Source organism: Lissotriton vulgaris, chromosome 11 (assembly GCF_964263255.1).
Source record: "Lissotriton vulgaris chromosome 11, aLisVul1.2, whole genome shotgun sequence".
In the NCBI taxonomy this organism is placed as follows: domain Eukaryota; kingdom Metazoa; phylum Chordata; class Amphibia; order Caudata; family Salamandridae; genus Lissotriton; species Lissotriton vulgaris.
Window position 1 is genome coordinate 351,983,115 of NC_141699.1, and position 18,498 is coordinate 352,001,612.

Sequence of the window (18,498 nt, forward strand, 5' to 3'; positions counted from 1 at the left end):
GAGCGCTACTACGTGAACTACGCCCAGCGTTATTCAAAACCAGTCACATTTCGAGGCCAACGGTGCACCATAAATTAATCAATAAATTAATTCAACAAAAATAATGGTTACAAAGTACAGGTGTTCTTATTCCATTTTTAATTGGCGCACTTAATTGAAAGCAAAACAAAGCACAGCTAATTTATGTTCTGCGTGAAATCAAACTTTTTCGAGACGTCAAGCAAAGACGGTGGTAAAAGTTTTGAATTTAAGGTGGTTTGCTGCGTCAATAGGCTGCGTTGAATCCTCTCTTGAGCGACAGGTCTCCGGTTTAGACTTTGGGCTTCAAGTCTGCGTCAGTGTCCGTTTCACCTTCACCCCTCCACACTCAACAGTGTATTTTCCTCTTGACTGAGAGGGTGGGTGCATAGTGGAAAGGTGTTGTGCCCATGGGACCCCGGGACCTGGAAGGGGCTGAGGGTTGGAATCGAATGATGGGGAGTATCCCCAATAGGATAGTTACCTGGTATGGTCCCAGTGATGTGTATGAGCTGATGGAGCTTTATTTCATGGTACACTACAGTGAGAAATTTATAACTGAGTGTGTCCTGTCATTTGCTGCATCAGCCCAGCCAGATACACCACAGTTACCGGCAGTACACAAAGGAAGAGCAGCAGTGAAGGCAGAACTACTGACATTTGAATGCCTTGTCACCAAAGGAACTTGTGGCAGAATGCGCTCCCCAGTAGAATGGGCAAAACCCTTGGGGAATGGGCGTCCATAAAGGGATCCCCCTCGGGCTGCTTGCAGTACTTAATTTGAGCCTGTGGTTTTTGGTGCTTGGCACTAGCAGTTAATTGCCAGCTCCAGCTCCAGTGACAGTCCATCTCATGGTGGTGCTGCCTGTTTAATTTTGAGATGAGCACAACAATCTTGTTTATTAAGTCAAATCTCATTGAAATTGACTAATACCAGCCTCGCACACCATTATTATAGTTTTGTGTAACCTGAAATAGACTGATTTGTCACACTTGTAGGAGTGTGATGGTTAGGTGTTATGTTGATAGTGTCATTGGCAGCTCTGGCAGAGGCAATGTGTGGTGCAGTCTTCAGTAGCATTCAGGGAATGGCCCTGGCACTTACATTTTTACAAATTAAGCATTGCTGGGGGAACCTTCCCCAGGCTCTGGTGACATGGGCGACACTTGCAGTATGCCTAAGGTATTCTCTAAGGTTCCTTTATGTGCAGAGCAGGCGAGCGAGCACCCGCGATAGAATAATCCAGGCATTTGTTGCTGTTCCCAAAGGGCAGATCTCAAGGAGTCCTGAGTATAGCAGTAGTGGCCCATCCCCTACCAAAGTGGCTGAGCAGGCCAGAGGAGGGAGCTGGGGAGGGGTCGAGGTACAAAATAATATCAATAAAAAAAAGTCCTTACCTTACCTACCGAACACGGCCGGGAAAACACTGGTCAGCTCACTAGTCCTGTCCTCCTTGGACTATTGTAATGCTCTATTCTTAAATGCCCAAGTCCGAGTGACAAATAAGATGCAGTCAATCCAAAATGCAGCCGCACGAATGCTGGCTGGGATCCCCAAGTTCGCACCAGTTACAAACATCATTAGGGATCTCCATTGGCTCCCGATACGCAGCCGTATCAAATTCAAATCGCTGTGTATTGTTTACAAGTCACTCAATAATCAAGCTCCCCACTTTCTCAAACAGAATCTTCTCCATCATGTCCCAACCCGATCTCTTCGTTCCTCTATTCAGAACTTCTTGGCTGTGCCTTGCACTAGAACAGTCACCTGGGGCGACAGGCGTTTCCTGGTTGCCGCCACTAGACTCTGGAACACCCTTCCTGCACATATCCGAGCAAGTCCCTCCCTGTTCACATTCCGCAAACAGCTAAAGACGTGGTTATTTGACCAATAGCCTTGTATATCTTCTTTACCCAGTTGCTGATCCATCCCTTAACTAGCGCCGAGACGCCCACGGGTATTCGCCGCGCTCTACAAATGTCAATAAATAAATAAATAAATAAATAAATAACTGCTGCCATCCACTGCATCGCCCTCTTCTGGGCCCAGGCTCCCAGAACGCACTGCGGTAAATCATGGCGCTGCATGAAAGTAGTATCAAGATTGGCCGGAGCGCTGGGTCTTTGTGCTCCCAAGCAGACTGGGTTTTGGAAACAAGGGTTCCTAGCCTATTTAGAATCATAACAATACGGTATAGAACACAATAGGCTACTATACGTTTAGATTTCCATGCCCAGCCGGACAAAGAATTTATTTATCAACAAGTTTCAGATATAGTTATAATATATTTCTACAACAGTAGCGTGGCACAATCCTGTACCGGGTTTTAGGCGAGCTAGAAAGTAATAATTAAAATTACATAAAATAAAGGGGGGCCGTAATTGACTCGATCAGGTCGGTCGAATCAGAAAACCCCTCACTTGACACACACTGCGATTCCGAATTTTGTTAATGTGATGAAAGGCATGCGATGACCGCCCTCCGTCATTTCCACTTGATAAACTCCCCTCCTGTTTATTTTTCTGTTTTTCCAACAGGCGTTGTCATATTCAGGCAAATTCTATTTTAAAGTCCTGATGATGATCCCCTTTATGTAACTGAGCAAAGGGATCGAAACGTCGACACCCATGAGTGGGCATACATGTAAAATAATTCATATGTGATTTTGTATGTGCTACTCCAGGCGACACTGTCACTATCCTCTCCTGTTTACAGTGCCCTGCCTGCTCCTTTTCTTGCCTGAAAACACCCCTTTCACTCTTCTCTACTTTCTTTCTCTCCCAGTACGGTACAGGATTGTGCCACGCTACTGTTGTAGAAATATATTATAACTATATCTGATACTTGTTGATAAATAAATTCTTTGTCCGGCTGGGCATGGAAATCTAAACGTATAGTAGCCTATTGTGTTCTATACCGTATTGTTATGATTCTAAATAAGCTAGGAACCCTTGTTTCCAAAACTTAGTTGATACCCATGGTTCTTAGCTTCCCTCTGGGTCCCCCTTGTTTCTCAAAAATACCCAAGCAGACTGGGAGCCTGGGCCTGCTTTCTGCAGCCCCAGTAATGCAGCTGGGGCTGGAGAAAGCTTCATTGAGCATGAGGGTTTGGCTGGCCTGAAACGTCCGGCCAAACCCTTATGCGCAGGGAAGGGACAAGGGAGTGCAATACCACTCCCCCACCACAGTGTCATCCCCTGGGTCCGCCCCCAAGACTTGTCAGCGTCCTGGGGGCAGGTCCTGGGGGATTAAAATAAAATCATAATAAAACGGGTTTAAACCCCGTTTTATTATTTAAAAAAAAATTCGAGTGGTGGTGGTGGTGCTCCTCCGCTCTAATGTAGGGGCCGCTGCTGGATAGTTCTGTCCCTAACCCACCCCTCCCCCCAACTGTATCCTCCTGTTCCTGCTGGAAAGGCCATGACTGAACACGAAAACTATATCACATTTCCCAGCCAACCAATATAGGCATGGCTGTAATCAACTACAACATCTGCCAAACAGTGGTTCCAGAATCCAGAGCCAAGGTTGTGTGCAACAGAATCCTAACATCAGCAATAGACAGGCGAGAGGAGTGATCACAAAAGTCACAGCAATTGAAAACCTCTGGCAGCTGCTCTAGTGGGTTTCGGCCAGAACACAGCACATAAACGGCTCTCCTGGCAGTAACAGAGACCTTTTGCAGCCCTGCAGATATGGATAAATCCCAGGCATTGATCCTCCTTGACCTAAGTGCTGTCTTTAATACTTTCTCCAATGTAGTCCTTTTACGCAGCCTAAGTGATTTGGGGGTACGGGGCAAGGCCTTGACCGGGTTTACTTCCATTTTAAAGGATCGATCTTTTCAAGTAATCGCCCCACCTTTCACTTCCTTCCATAGAGCGCTACCACACGGTATCCCCCAGGGCTCGGTACTGAGCTCCACTCTTTTTAATATCTACATCAGACCTTAGGCTAATGCAGTAAAATACTTTGGAATCTCACTGGTGTTTTACGGCGCTGATACTCAGTTAATGCCTTCTGAGTCGGCTGATAAAAGCGAACAATTTAAAAACTGTCTTATAGCTGTCGAAGCAGCCCAGCCTCGGAGAGATGAGTAGGACAGCAGATGAATGGATGTGCACCTTTGTGCTCAGGAAGTCCCAGAGGGGTAGGCTTAAAAAAAAGGGGGTCACCCCCACCTTAGGGGAAAGAAGGGAGCAACAAAGACAAAAAGGAGTTCTCAAAAGGGCCCCAAAAGTCTGCCCAAGGCTCATCCAAGTCCAAGTGACGAGGGTACCAGGGAAAGTATTTTGACCCCTTGAAGGCTGGGGTGGGATATGACTGTCAACAGCCAGTGCAAACTAAGTTCAAGTTCAAGTTCAGTAATTTGTATAGCGCACTACTCACCCGGAGGGTCTCAAGGAGAATCTATTCTAAGAAGCCTACCACTGGTTGGCAGGCCCAAGGGATTTCTAGTGTAGGGATTGGGGTGTAAGTTTGTCCAGGGGAAACCAAGGGGCACACTAAGGCCACATAAGTATCAGTGTCTGGTGTGCATGTTTAGACCCTGGCTGCCTTACCTCCCAGCATGGTGAAGTGCAAGTGATGACCTAACCTCAACAATACTAGGGTGGAGCCTTTGAGAAATATGGGAGCCAGCATGACTTCTGTGGTGAGCATGTTGGTTTACCCAGAGCAGATCATGCCAGATGTCTTGCACACGGTAGTCAATTATGACAATGAGGTGAAGTACCATCCTATGGCAATGGTCACCTTTGAGTGGGGAGGGGTTACTGGCCTGAGGAAGGTAGTTCTGTCCTCTGCAATCCCAGTGTAGTGTCTGCTGGAAAATGATCTTGAAACCTCTGCTTGGGCTGAGGTGGAAAGGTGGACCCATGCAGAGATGCTCGGTCTACCTGAGTGGGTATGTGTGGCTACAAGGGCCCAGACAGTGGGACAGTCAAGGGAACATGGAACAATAGCACAGGCCCCCACAACTAGAAGAAAGTGCAAAAGGTTTGGGAAACCAGACTCCCAAGTCACAAGTCCAAGAAGGATTCCGACCCTCAAGGTTAGAACCCGGGACCTGAAGGACAAGGTGTCCCCCTAGGAAACCTGCCAGAGTTTGCTGATCTGCAAATGGCAGGAGAACCCTCCAGGGAGGAGGTTTGACAAGGGCAGAGGACCTAACCTACTCTTGAGACCCAAAACCTGGAGCAGCCAGGAGATTGGTGCTCACCCAACAATACAGGGCTTTTTTCTTAAACCTGGCTTATGAAATTCCCTTGGCTGTGCATCTGTGGCAGGCCAAGACATGGGACAGGTTAGTCAGCCACTTATACTGGCCCCAGATGTCAGTGAAGGTGAAGGAGTTTTGTCGCCCCTGCCCCACCAGTCAAGGCCAGTGTCAAGAAAGGAGGAAAATCAAAGGCTTCCTTAATTCTACTCCCTGTGGTTTAGACCCCATTTGAAAGATTAGGGATTGACATTGTTGGTCCTATGGACCCTCCAACTGCTTCAGGAAATAGGTTTGTCCTAGTAGTGGTGGACCATGACTCCAGGTACACTGAGGCACTGCCCCTAAGGACTGTGACTGCACCCGCTGTGGCAGAGCCCTACTTGGTGTCTTCACTTGAGTTGGGTTTAATAGGGTAGGTGTAATATCTGACAGATCCAACTTGCAGCCCGACCGACCTATGACCCGGGCTATGGCGATTTTTTACACAAGAAAAAGACTGAGGACCTGCTCCACAAGTGTAACCTTACACTTAGTGTAAGTTTACACCTTAAGTGAAATTCACAAAGTGCAGAATTTTACGACTCTGCATGTCCTATATTTTCATGTGAAGAAATGTCAGCCTCGACTGTGGAGTCCTCACACATGTAAGTATACGGAGATCTCATCACACAAAGAGACACTATTTGTTAGAACACTGCTTGCCTGTCATTATTCTGGACACGAATTTTAGTGTCAATATGTAACAGACCCAATCAATCTTAGGTGGATTGTGGTGGAGAATACTTTTTGCACAGAGTGATACTTCTGTAAGATCAATTGTTTTTGAATATATACCTTGGGCAAATATAGAAGATATCGAGAAATAGAGATGCTGTTGTAATGACATTACATAAATGATGCTATCTCTGACTACACGGAGGAAGCATATTCCTTTTGAATTGAAAAGAAGATCACCCTGAACGAAACGCGTTAGCTGCTACTGTCATTATTTTTATGCAAAAAGAAGAATGCCATTTTTGGAATTTAATAAAGAAGATACAAGAAAAGTACACATGCTCATTGAACTTTGTGCTTTGCCTTTAATTGGGTACACGGCTATGTTTATGATCATTTGAGTGTCTGCTTAGCAGAAGTATCATTAGCGGCTGGTACTATACATGGTGTGCACCAAAAGAGATACCAGGAAACTGTTTTGGATGTGCGATTTGAATTAAGCTCATATGTTAAATTGTTTCAAACTTCGAAAGTAGATTGTGAATTTCACTTAATGTGTAAACTTACACAAAGTGTGTGTTTGTCACCTGTGGGGGCCTAGATCGATTCCTTGCCTTATTTATTTTCTTCAATTATTTCGTAAAGAGCTGTCAGTGGTTTAAGTTGAAACTAGAGCCACTTACTTGGACAATTGTGAACCACCGCATGAAATTATTCTTGTTCAAATAAAGATCAAGACCACAATAGCAGCATAAGGTGAGAACGGAATGCATCACAAAGACTCATTTTTCCACAGACTACCAATCATGGCACTCCATTCAAGAGTACTGTAAGTGTTTCTCGGTCATGGTGTGGTTTTATTTGAAGTTTTATATAGAATAAACTCGACCCGAAGGTATTGGAGCGCTTTATCTGAGATCCAGTTTAATTACACAAGGAAACATTTTCTTTTTAAGACAGGGATATTAAGTGATTTCACTAGCATCACTGGATGTTGAGCCGAGGCCGAGACTCGAACTTGGGGCCATTTGTACAAAGCTTTGTTGGTGGTCGCAAACAGCCCGATTCACAGAATTCGGATGCTTGCGACCTCAAAAAAGCATTTTTAAAAGTACAAAAGCCAAATTGTGATTTGATAACTTATTACTGAATATCAATTTGGGGTTGTGGTTCAGTCTTTGGAAGGGTCGTGTTTAGGGTATCCCTATCAAATACAAATTCACAGTGATACATATTGTTTTGTGACTGAATTATGGTTGCAAAACATACATTTTTCTACCGACTAATAAAAGGTAGTGGTAACCATTCGAAAATGGGAAGAGGTCCTCATAGAACGCCTTCCCTTTGAGAATTTAAAAATATTGTCTTCATGAGAAGGTAGTGGTCTCAAGGACCATGTACTCTTCAAAGAAGAAACTTAAAAGTGTCATTTTTCTTGTGAAACTCATCCCATTTTCGAATAAGGGTTGCTTCTCAAAGATAGAAAGTGTGCTTTATTAAAAATTGATCAGAGAGATGGTGGTCTGCTGACCCCAGCAGGCTACCATCCCTGTGATTGCTGTGATCCATAGTGAGTTACAAATTGTGACCTAGCTTCATGTGGTAGGTCGATTTATGAACCTAGTAGAAATTATTTTCAAATATCTTCTTTAGTACATTAGGAATTGTAATCTCCAAATTGCGATTCAGTAAGAAACCCAAATTGGAAATCACTATTCCTATTATTTGTACATATGGCACCTGGTTTCCCGGTTCCAACCGTTGGCAGCTCTGGCCTTTAGGCCACATGCTGGTATGAGTACCATATCTGCATTTGACTTTCTTTTCCAGACTTTTATTATACTTTTTGAGGGTATTTTTCAAAGGTTAAATATAGCCACGATCAGTTAAAAATATTCATTTTAAAGCATTCACAGATTTTAGCAACACAGAAAGCCATAGTAATACGTGCCAGACTTACAAATGAATTAAGCCTCTAGTTGTATTTGTATACTAAAAGAAACAATGACATGGAGAATCGTGGCACTTTGAAAGTGTGCCATTTATGAGGGCATGATTATATATATTTCCTAATAAAATATTTAACAGTATTTGTTAATAGTTTAAGTTTAAAATGGAGCTTCGTGGTGCCGCACCACATGCAAATGATTTTGAGCAATGACCGACCCTTGTGGCGACTCTTGGTGCGCAAATATTATACTGCAATAGACAATTTGGAATGTGCCCTATTATTACCTAGTTCATATTACAAATCGAATACCCATTCGCAAAGCAGGCAGTGGGCAAATGTCACATCCTGTTTTGGGAATGTGTTTTATTGCACCAGACCCTAGGTTTTGGCAGAAATGTAGGTGTCATTTACCTTCTGACAGCAAAGTCTTTCAAGGCTTGAGAATTTTGTGAAGTGATCTCTGAGTGTAGGTTCATTTTTGCTAAAAACCTAATTTCTAGAAGATTAGGACATGCGTGGTAGTTCCATAAGTTAATAAGTGTGACACTTTATGCGGGATTCAAGGTGCACTGCAAATTTAGCCTTAAACGCAAAATAACGAATTATTTTCATCATTTTAGGGAAAAAAGTTAGTGGCAGCTTTCACTGATGTGAATGGGAGTGTTGTGATATGATTTAACTGCGGAGCTTAGAAACAGGAAGGTCTTGCCACAGAGGCTATCAAAGCAGACTTGCTGTATGCTATGTGCGTGCTTTAGCCATTTACCCGTGTCCCTTATTGTTAACAGCCTTTCAGACATCCAATCCAGGACCAGTTCAGGAGGGTAACTCCTGTTTCTTTCTGAACGTGCTTACAATTCGTTAAATTAGTATTTTGTTTATTTGATATATATGGTTCACACAGCAGCAGCGCAGGGATGCTGTAAATGAAGTGCATCATAGAAATATGTTTATAATTTGACTGACGGCTAGACAGATCCCACCGAGTATTGCGGCGGCGAATGGAGAAACCATTGCAAAGTATCACAAGGATGGGGGGGTGCAAGCACTGTATAAAGTCACAGGGATCATGGACTCGCCAGTGTTCATCAAAGAGTGATAGAGTCAGAATTAGCACACATCACATGCTTGATATCGACTGCACTGCTGCCAGCCATGAGTGGGAAGGGTGTGGCACAGGAAACATACTGGTGGTGGTTTCTACAGCCTTATGTATTATCACATGGTCTATACTCCCAGCATTATCACATGCCTTGGCATAAGTAGCCGAGGGTGGGATATTACACATGTTGCGTTGCATGTATTACAGACACTGCATTGTCACATATAAGTACATTTATATAGTGTACTGCATCAGTATATTTACACCCTACAAAGAAAGTGTGCTGCACTGTTATAGACGTTCGCATGGTTGATAGGAACATTTATTGTCATTACCACAACTATGGTGGCGGCAACAGCATCACTGTGGTGTCAAGTAAGAATGTGTTGTTCAACTTCCACATTCACAGCCTCTTTATTGATTACACAACGTTTACACATTGGACCATATAAACAATGAATACACTTGATTAGATGCACACCGATTACTTAGCATGCAATATGTTGCCACAATACTCATAAGGGATACAGGCTAGAGTGGAAACATGATAGAAACATTGCTTTTTACCTTCGGCTTGTCCTTCTTAAAAAGCACTGTGTTGCCCCCATGCTGGACAGTGAGGTTTGGAACGGTGGATTTCACTGTGGTATACAAGTCTTCAAACTCCTTGTTTACTGTGATGTCCTATATAGAAAAGAGGGAAATATGATGTGTATATGAATCAATGCTGCGGAGCAAGCCGAAACACGTCTGTGCAAATGGTATGTACCAAATCTGTGGAATTACTCTTTGCTGCACCCTTCTTGTCATGTCATTTCCTGACCCTATGAGTGTGTAAAGACATCTTGACCCAGTCCCACTAATATCTTCTGAAATCAGAGCCCACTGACCCCCAATGCCTATATATTGTTAAGTCAGAGCTCACTTTCCACTTATATCTTTATATTGGTGCTCCCGACACTAGTGCCCACTATACTCTTGTCTACAGTGATATCAGAGCACGCTTCACAATTGTACCTTGTGATAGTATTGCCTAAAATTGGTTGTGTCTTGTGTTGTGAGTGTCCTCGCCACAGTTTTGTGATATCAGAGGTCTCTTCATGCTTGTACCCTGTGATACTACTTTCCACACTTGCCTGTGCATTGTGACATGAGGGACCACTCAATACTTGATGCTGGTCTACTGTATTAGCAGAACTCACTTTCAGCTTGCACATTTTGGATATAACTGTCCACCTGTGATTGCATATAGCAATATGAGTGGCTATACCCATCTTGTTGATTTTGGCTTTAATAAACCATCCCAAATGACATATCTGATATAAAGGCCAGGGTCCCAATTGTATCATTTGAGAGAAGTCCACACTCATCAGTATAACTTATCATACCGGTGCCCGCTCTTTACATGTATCTTGTGATATCACAGTACATTCCACATAGTATCCGGTTATAATTGATTTGTCTCCGTTGGAGAGTTAAGTGGCACCTTGTCAGTGGAGTCTGATATCTTCCTGGCACCACGCATTTTTCCCTGTTGCTTTTCATTTCTACTTCAGTGCATCTCATTGTCTGCAGCACCAGCCCTATCCAGTGCTCTGAACCCCTGCTGGCACTTTCCAATGCCTGTGAAGGCCAAATCGAGGTTGAAGGGGTATGGGTAACTTGTGTTTGCCTGAGTAAGCTCCCCTCATGCTAACAAGGTTAGCTAATCCACATCTGGCTCATCATTTTGACGATGTAAGTTAGTCTGCATCAGGCTCGTAGTCCTGTCTTTGCCAAGATGCCCCAGTCAGAAGAAGGTCATGGTGTGGCCAAAGTGGTTGTAGGAGCTGGTACCAAGCACTCCCGGCCCACGACCTGGTCAGGTCCCAACCCTTGCCGGGGCTAAGCAGCATCCACACACAGGGTGGGGAGGTCTCTGCCCTCTACATACGGAACTTGTCGTCACAAGACATAGTCCGGAAGTCACCAATGCAGTCCCCATAGTTCCATTGATACTGGGGTGGTGGGTCACGTTATTGTGCAGTACCCATTTTTCTGGTAGGAGGGAGGGCTGCCACCATCTACTTGGCACCATAGAGTTGCTTTAGCTCTTGGCACCTTCCTCACAGGGAGGAACTCAGCAGCATACCAGTGAGACATACTGACAGTTAGCCCCTGTAATCTAGGCCCAGCTTTGTATCAGGGTAGGAAACATTCACTTTACAAGCATAAAAGAATGGGTGGGGGGGAATGTCACATCCACAATTGCTTCCCGCAACTAAGTTACACTGTGACATAACACTGGTGCTTTAGCCAAATGTGGTAAGGTCACCACCCAATGGTGCAAGCATCTCTAAACAACAACATGGAGCCAAGGAAGAGCCAGCTTCACAGGGTGTAAGTAGCCTCTCTGAAACAAACAAAAAACTTTCATCTTTCTGAATGAAATCACCAGCTCTGGAGAGCTCTTCCTACTGCTAATAATTCAGAAGCCATCTTGGGTCATCAGGAAATCAAGTGCGGGGTTGTGTGCACTGTCAAACAAGTTGTAATACATTAATGTTAGACTGGATCAAATAGGGGTGCCCAATTGGTCACGTTACTGTCTGAAATACCCACCATTGATAAAGTTCCAATTTTACATATAGCTTCTAACTCACACTACTCTAAACTTGTTCTATCTTGGAGTTACCAGCTTCTCTAAAAAAAGATTTCAAGGATTGTGGGAAATAAAACCACCAGACCTAGTAGGAATATTGGGATCCTGGTTATTTTAGGGCCCTCAGGCAAAGCTCCGACTGCATCCTCAAGTGTTTGGAAACTGGAAGATCCTAGACTGTGCAAAGCCCCAGAAGAGAGTAGAAAGGAGGAGATTGCAGGTTCGTAAAGTATAGTTTATCAGAGATTCTTGGCAGTGTAAAGAAACCATTGTTAAAGGACGGACTTTTCAGAAAATACTTGGAATTGTGCTAATGGTAAGCAGGATACCATTGTGGTACAGGGAGCTCAGGCCAGTGGATGAACTGCAGGCTTGAAAGTTCTACACAACCAGTTTGCAGTGGCAAAACATTGGAAGGAGAGAGCGTTAACTTTTACGACTTCCATCATAAGGTCTCGATGTACCTGCACCAGAGATTTACTGAAGATCAAAACAGCCCGCCTCATCCCACTCTAAGCAAAACCTTTGGAATTAATTCTGACACTCAGTGTATCTGATTCTATGGAGCCCCAAATTGAGGAAAAAATTACTCAAATCGTTTGATATGGAGAAAAATAACTAATTTTGATATCAACTGGTTGGCAATTCAGATTGACTCCTAAGTAGAACTACCTTTGGATTCTGATTATTGTAAAAAGATCCACGAGAGGGCCCGTGTGGAAAATACCACTTAATTTAATTTGCATTGTTACCCTTATTTTCCCAATTTTCAATTTTCACAATAGTTGTGTAGTTTTTACATTTGGTTTTCTGTAATTTGCACAGTAACATAGCAGTAGCTGCTCTTGCTAATTTCTATCTTCACCAGCCTCTGCGGTGGAATTAATAAGCCTGTGAACTTGGCCATGGTCTGTAATAATGAGCATAGGCTACTTCAAGGCTTTGCCTCTGTCTATAAACTTCTGGATGTTCCTGTTGTGGGAGCTCAGCTATAGTCTGATACAATTCTAGCGACTGCCAATTAATTTTCTGCAGCCACACACAACAGAAAATAACACAAAACCTGCCACCTAAAGTTGATAAATCACAAATCTGTACATTTTGTGTGCATGATTCGCAAAACCAGGAATTGCTTATGTCAAACATGTGAAAATCAGCCCTGCATATGAGGAATGTATGTAAAGTTTACATAACATTTGCTTTTGTAGGCTCCATATGGATTGATTAATGTAGGCGCTCCCTGGAAACTATCAGAGAACAAGTTGGGGACATGCAACGTAAGCTAGATGAACATCCACACACACTTTTAACTTAAAGAGTAGTCACAAACGTGTATGCATTTCTCACACATATCTACGATTTTGAACTTGCAACCAAAAGGATCAGGCCGAAAGATGCATGTCTGAATTGTGCAGGAAATAAGTGAGCATTCACCAATATTACAAAATTTCACAGATAGAAACAATGTAAAGTCAATGTATTTTTTAGAAGAGAGAAAAGCTCTTTTTGAGACTTTTCAAATTTCAGTAATTTTCTACACGTGCAGAATCTAAGCACTGCATATTCTCTACACATGTAAGTTTAGAAAACACAGGTGTATATCAGGAGCATATGTAAATAACATAAAAGCGAAGGAACGGGAGATATAAGGAGAGGAAAGAAGGGGTTACTTAGAAGAGATTAGTGGGTCCTAGAGGAAGATAGTGGTAGAAGAACAATGGTTGAGCAACCACCTCCACTGAATTATCCAGCAGGTCTCAGACTCTCAAACCTTACCGAGAAATCTAGCACTTCTATGGCGGATTCGGGGTTTGCCTGAATCGCTTTCAATATTCCAAAGCAGCCTTCACTCTTCATTGGGTTTCTGGCCATCTATAAATATATCAAGAACAAAACATGAACAGGATCATTTGTAGAGGTACGAATTTATGCCCCATCAAGCAATTTTCAGTTGTTTGTGGAACTAACACAAGACAAATACTAACAGCAAGGGAGAAAGTGAGGCCATGGTTGCTGCAATATGGACAGGCTGCTAAAGGAGAAAGGGGCTCCCCCCATCTCCCTGTGAACCCAAATACAATAGAAGGAAGAGGGTCTCACACACATGCACACACTCACCCACCCACTCACACACACACACACACACACACACACACACACACACACACACACACACACACACACATCACTTTTCATTGAAAAGATGCTTTTTGGAGGTGCAGTTTGACAAATCTGCAAAAAACTTTCAACCAAATTGCGTAAGTGGCTACAGCTCTGAATGTAGGATTTCGTGCAATCTGTCTGGGAAGTGAAGGGCAGTTAAAGGTGTGTTAAAGAAGTTATGCTTTCTATTTGAGCTCCCATAGACATTTTTTTGAACCTATGTTTGTGTTCTTAGTGTTAGTGAAAATTATCTGCCACCTGCCATCACAGGAACTAGAGCCCTTTATCACGTTGCCGACACATATGACACTCGCGGATTATACTCACGCCAAGAACTCTCAATGTCTTATTTTCCTTCAGACCCAAAGCCAGGCTGATGGCCCCTTCCAGGGAAATTCGATTATTGCTTAAAACAAACAGAAACAGTCAATGTCAGGTAGTTTTTTTATACACAGTAACAAACGTATCCATGCAGAAAACATTACACTTGAATTTGAATTTGAATTTAAAAACATTTGTATAGCGCGCTTATACCACGCGGTTTCATGGCGCTTTTCAGATTGCGAGGAGACAGCAGGAGCAGAGGAAGTTAGACAGCGAAGGCTCGAGGAAACTTGTAGAGAGCATCTGCAATTCTCAGGTGCCTGAGTTGTTAGTGAACACTAAATGGCCCTACTCATTTACTCACACAGTAACACGGGGACTCATTCCTGATTCACTTTTGCAGTCACCCAAGTGCTCACACAACGATGTATTGACTTCCACTGAATCACTCAGTAAGTTACTCACTAGTTAGCTAGCTCACTCATCAGCTACTCTTCCACCATATCTTTTCTGTAAGGCATGTCAAATGCACTCCAGTGTGAGGGTGCAACTGTCTGCAGCGGACAATAAGTAACAAAAATAGTGTTAACCCCAAATAAGAATGGATTCCTAAAGCCCCAGCCTAGGACAGAGACACATCTGCCAGTTGATCCTAGAGGGGTTCACTATATCGTGACAGGTACAGCCTGCGAAACAGGACATGACATGCAACTTCCCAGCCTGACTAGTCGTTGGAAGTCACAAAAATGTCCTAAAATTTCACATTTTCCTCAGCGGTAGGCTTACCTCTCTATCCTGGTAAGGCACTCAGCATGCCTCCTCCTGCACTGGATGAGGCTCTTGCAGCAAGAAATAGTCAATCTGGGGCTCAAGAAGGTGGTGGTCTCTCTGATGCTCTTCTTCTATATCTATGAAGGCTTCATTAATGAACCCCACAGACGCTTTATTATATTGATTATTTTTCATACCTCCATTGCAAACCATAAAACTACTTCAATGCTCCTGCGAAATGACCAGCATTGACCAAAGGAAAAAGAAAGTGGGTGTGGTAGAGGCGGAAGGGAAGCAGAAACTCACTAGAAAAAGAAGACGAATTGTTTTTTTTAAGTGTCTGAGAGAGGATGGATGGTTGGGTTGGTATGTGTTGGTGCGTTGCATTTCGGTATATGATTCAAACATACATCATTCAAAGAGTGGAGATACATTTGGTCGGAGGGGTATATTGATGCTGCAGTTTTGGGCTTGTACCATAGACCAAGTTAGTCACATCTTATGTACATGTACTCAATGGACATGCCTGATATTAGCATTTCATCCCCATTTACTCACGCTGTTCACCACATATGTCACATACTGCTACCATGTTAACATGTATCTACACACAAATACACACATGCCATTTTGCACAAACAGACAAGCAACAGTATACATGTTCACGGAGACCACAATTCCCTCTCATTCAAACATACAATGACCATATATGGAGGCAGTGAAATACTCACATGTATATTCACACACATACAGAGACATGAATTTCAACTGACAAGACCACATTCCCAACCCCCACCCATGCAATATTGTGTGTAAATGCGTGCATGCATGCATTCACATCATGGCACACAACACACACATACTCACACACTCCCACATGTGCACAAGGCACAGGCAACGCAAACACATAGGCACTGACACCCAAACATCCCTACTCACACATGCATGGACAAAAGCTCAAATGCATTGACAACCACGGCGGCATAGACTGCTACTGGCTAGCACCACTGACTTTCATACTAGCATACCCAGTCCCTATTTAGGGTTTAAGGGGCACAGGAAGCACCCACCATGCCTTAAGCTAGGGGTGGGATGGGGGAAGCAGCCACCAAGATGAGTGCCTGTTAAAAGGGGAGCAGAAGAATCAAACACCAAAACTGGAAGTCTCTGGAATGTAGAAGACAGCCAGGAAGCGGTCTGTGTTTGTTGAAAAGCGCATGAAGCACATGCCGGAGCCAGCTTCTGTATGGTGTGCAGGCCATACTATGATCAGAAACATGGACTAAAGCTAAAACGACTGTGACAGGAGTCTAGGACTGAGAATCGTATGTGTGCTGGGGTATTACATGCAGTGGCCACTTCAATCATTCTTTGTCCCACATTGCACACTGACTACGCCTAACGCGGTCCCTCTAAAGCAGGCTCTAGACAGAGACGTCTGTTTCAGCTTCAGATTCTCATAGTGAAACTTCAAATCACAGATGTTGGAAATCGACTGTGTAAAGAAAAGCATTGCACACGAAGGCTCTAAGGCAACTGACCAATGAAAAGCTCATTAGACTTGGAATGCAAGATCTTTTATGGTTCTCGTTCATACCATCGGTTCTGGGAAGAGCTAAATCTCTCTTAACCAGACCTAAAAAACAATGGAAAACTCGAAGCGCAAAAATGGTTTCTCAGTTATCCAGAGGGGTAAATAGTTACTAGCTAAAGTACTTCTTAAACATGACCATACTGAGTGTTGTGTTGAAATGCAAGCAGATGGGATTGATATAAAGGTTAGGATTGAGGCGTCCTACCAGAGGGTGGGTCTCAGGTAGATCAGCTATCTGAAAGATCAATGCAAAAATAATTAGATATGATATGTACAGGTAACTCCTGCATATCAGTATAGTGTGTAGCCAGCTATAACCACAAAGTCAATAAGAGGAGGCCTGTGGCCCTGGCTTCTATCTGAATAGCCTCCAATGTGGGGTTTCTTTTGGTTGTTGCGTATTTTGCACTCATCCCTCTTGAGAAAATAGAACCCTGAGTTTCTTAGCTGGTAGGGTGAGTAATCAGATAGAGCAGATAGAGAAGACACTCTAATTTTAGCAATTCAAATACCATTATTGTTCCCTCCACTTCACCACAATGTGCACAGCATCTCTATGGTGAACATCCCTTTTCAGTTCACTGAGAACAGCATCACTTGACTGCTCTTTAGTTCAGTGTATTGCACATCTGTCCAAAGAACATAGGCAACCAGAGATGGGATAGTACGTTGAAGAGCTGCAGTCAGTCACTTACATCAATTCACTGTATTAGTTGCTTCACAATTCCACAACTAACAATACACATCCACCCATATGGATAATTTTAATATGTCACTCACTTTCCAGTCAGCTGTCTCACACAGTCTTTCTATTTCTGCTGTGTGAGTGAGTGTCAGGCAGTACAAATCCTACCTGATATTAAGTTCCTCCAGCACATTGTTGACTTTTAAAGCCTCGCTCAACACAGTAGCTCCCTCATTGCTCAACCCGTTATAGGAGAGATCCAACACCTGAAGGAATATGTTTGCCTGGAAGATTAAAAAAAACAGATGAAGTGCATAAGGAGGAAACAATGGTAGACAGGACCACCACATCAAGTAATGAGAATAGCTGAAAACTGCTAGAGATCCCAAAGTGGGTTAGGATCATCCTATATATATCCTAAAGAGCTTCAGATGTGTAACATTCAACAGACACATTTTAATGCTTCTAAGTCAATCTTATGTGAGCCCCTGGATACAATTCGCTGCATCTGCTAAACTTTAAGGAGTACATTTCTAGACCAAAATGAAGCTTTGGGTTGCACCATGTTGGAATACTGATGCTGCACCTCATTGAAAAATATGGTTGAAGGTTGACAACCAATTCTCAATAGTAAAGGTGTCTGTTTGGTGTATGTGTGCATCCTCCACACTTCTATTTTATATTTATGTTGGTAGTCTGGAACACAATTTAACAAGTGTTCCAATTGCTCTGCTCAAATTGGGGGTAAGCACATACCCACTATGTGCTAATGATAAAGTGGTCTTGTTCCCTTCCCCAGTGGAGCTACAGAGAGGCCGCAATATGCTTGATGAAAACTCCCCAGACAACAAACTTGAAATCAATATGACGAAGTCGTAGGTTATACGTTTCGGCCCCATGTCAGAGTGAGCAGTAGGTATAAGTAATCAAAGAACTGAATGTTGTTTCAATGCTTCAATATCGGTGGGTCTAAACATACATCAAGCTTCTGCCGTGCTCAATGGATAAAGCAAAATTGTGGCCTTTCCCTACAGCTATGTGCAACTTACAGAGTTTGTACAGTGATTTGGTGGTTATTCACTCTCAGCGCTGAGGAAGGTCTATAGCACATACATTGTTCAGTATCTCAGAACTTTGAGACATAGTCTAATAACATTTACTCACTGACATTTACTGCTATCATGCCTTACATGCGATAGTTGAGGCTCAGACCCGGGACGATCCTTACCCTCAATGAAGGGTGTTGGCAGCAGCGTATGTTAAGGTTTTTGAGGGATGAGCAGAAAATGGGAGATTTACCGTCCTCTTCTATT

At 43.2% G+C, this 18,498-nt stretch overlaps 1 protein-coding gene across 1 annotated transcript in view; it reads right to left on the minus strand.

Moving 5' to 3' along the window:
• Nucleotides 1–18,498, minus strand: part of LRRC74B (leucine rich repeat containing 74B) — a 323,752-nt gene that overhangs the window by 134,628 nt on the left and 170,626 nt on the right. The window contains exons 7-10 of the mRNA XM_086943322.1: nucleotides 17,354–17,469; nucleotides 14,139–14,217; nucleotides 13,425–13,520; nucleotides 9,575–9,691 (exon numbers count right to left, since the gene is read on the minus strand). Of these exons, the coding sequence (XP_086799448.1) occupies nucleotides 9,575–9,691; nucleotides 13,425–13,520; nucleotides 14,139–14,217; nucleotides 17,354–17,469 (408 nt within the window). The remainder of the gene's footprint in view (nucleotides 1–9,574; nucleotides 9,692–13,424; nucleotides 13,521–14,138; nucleotides 14,218–17,353; nucleotides 17,470–18,498) is intronic.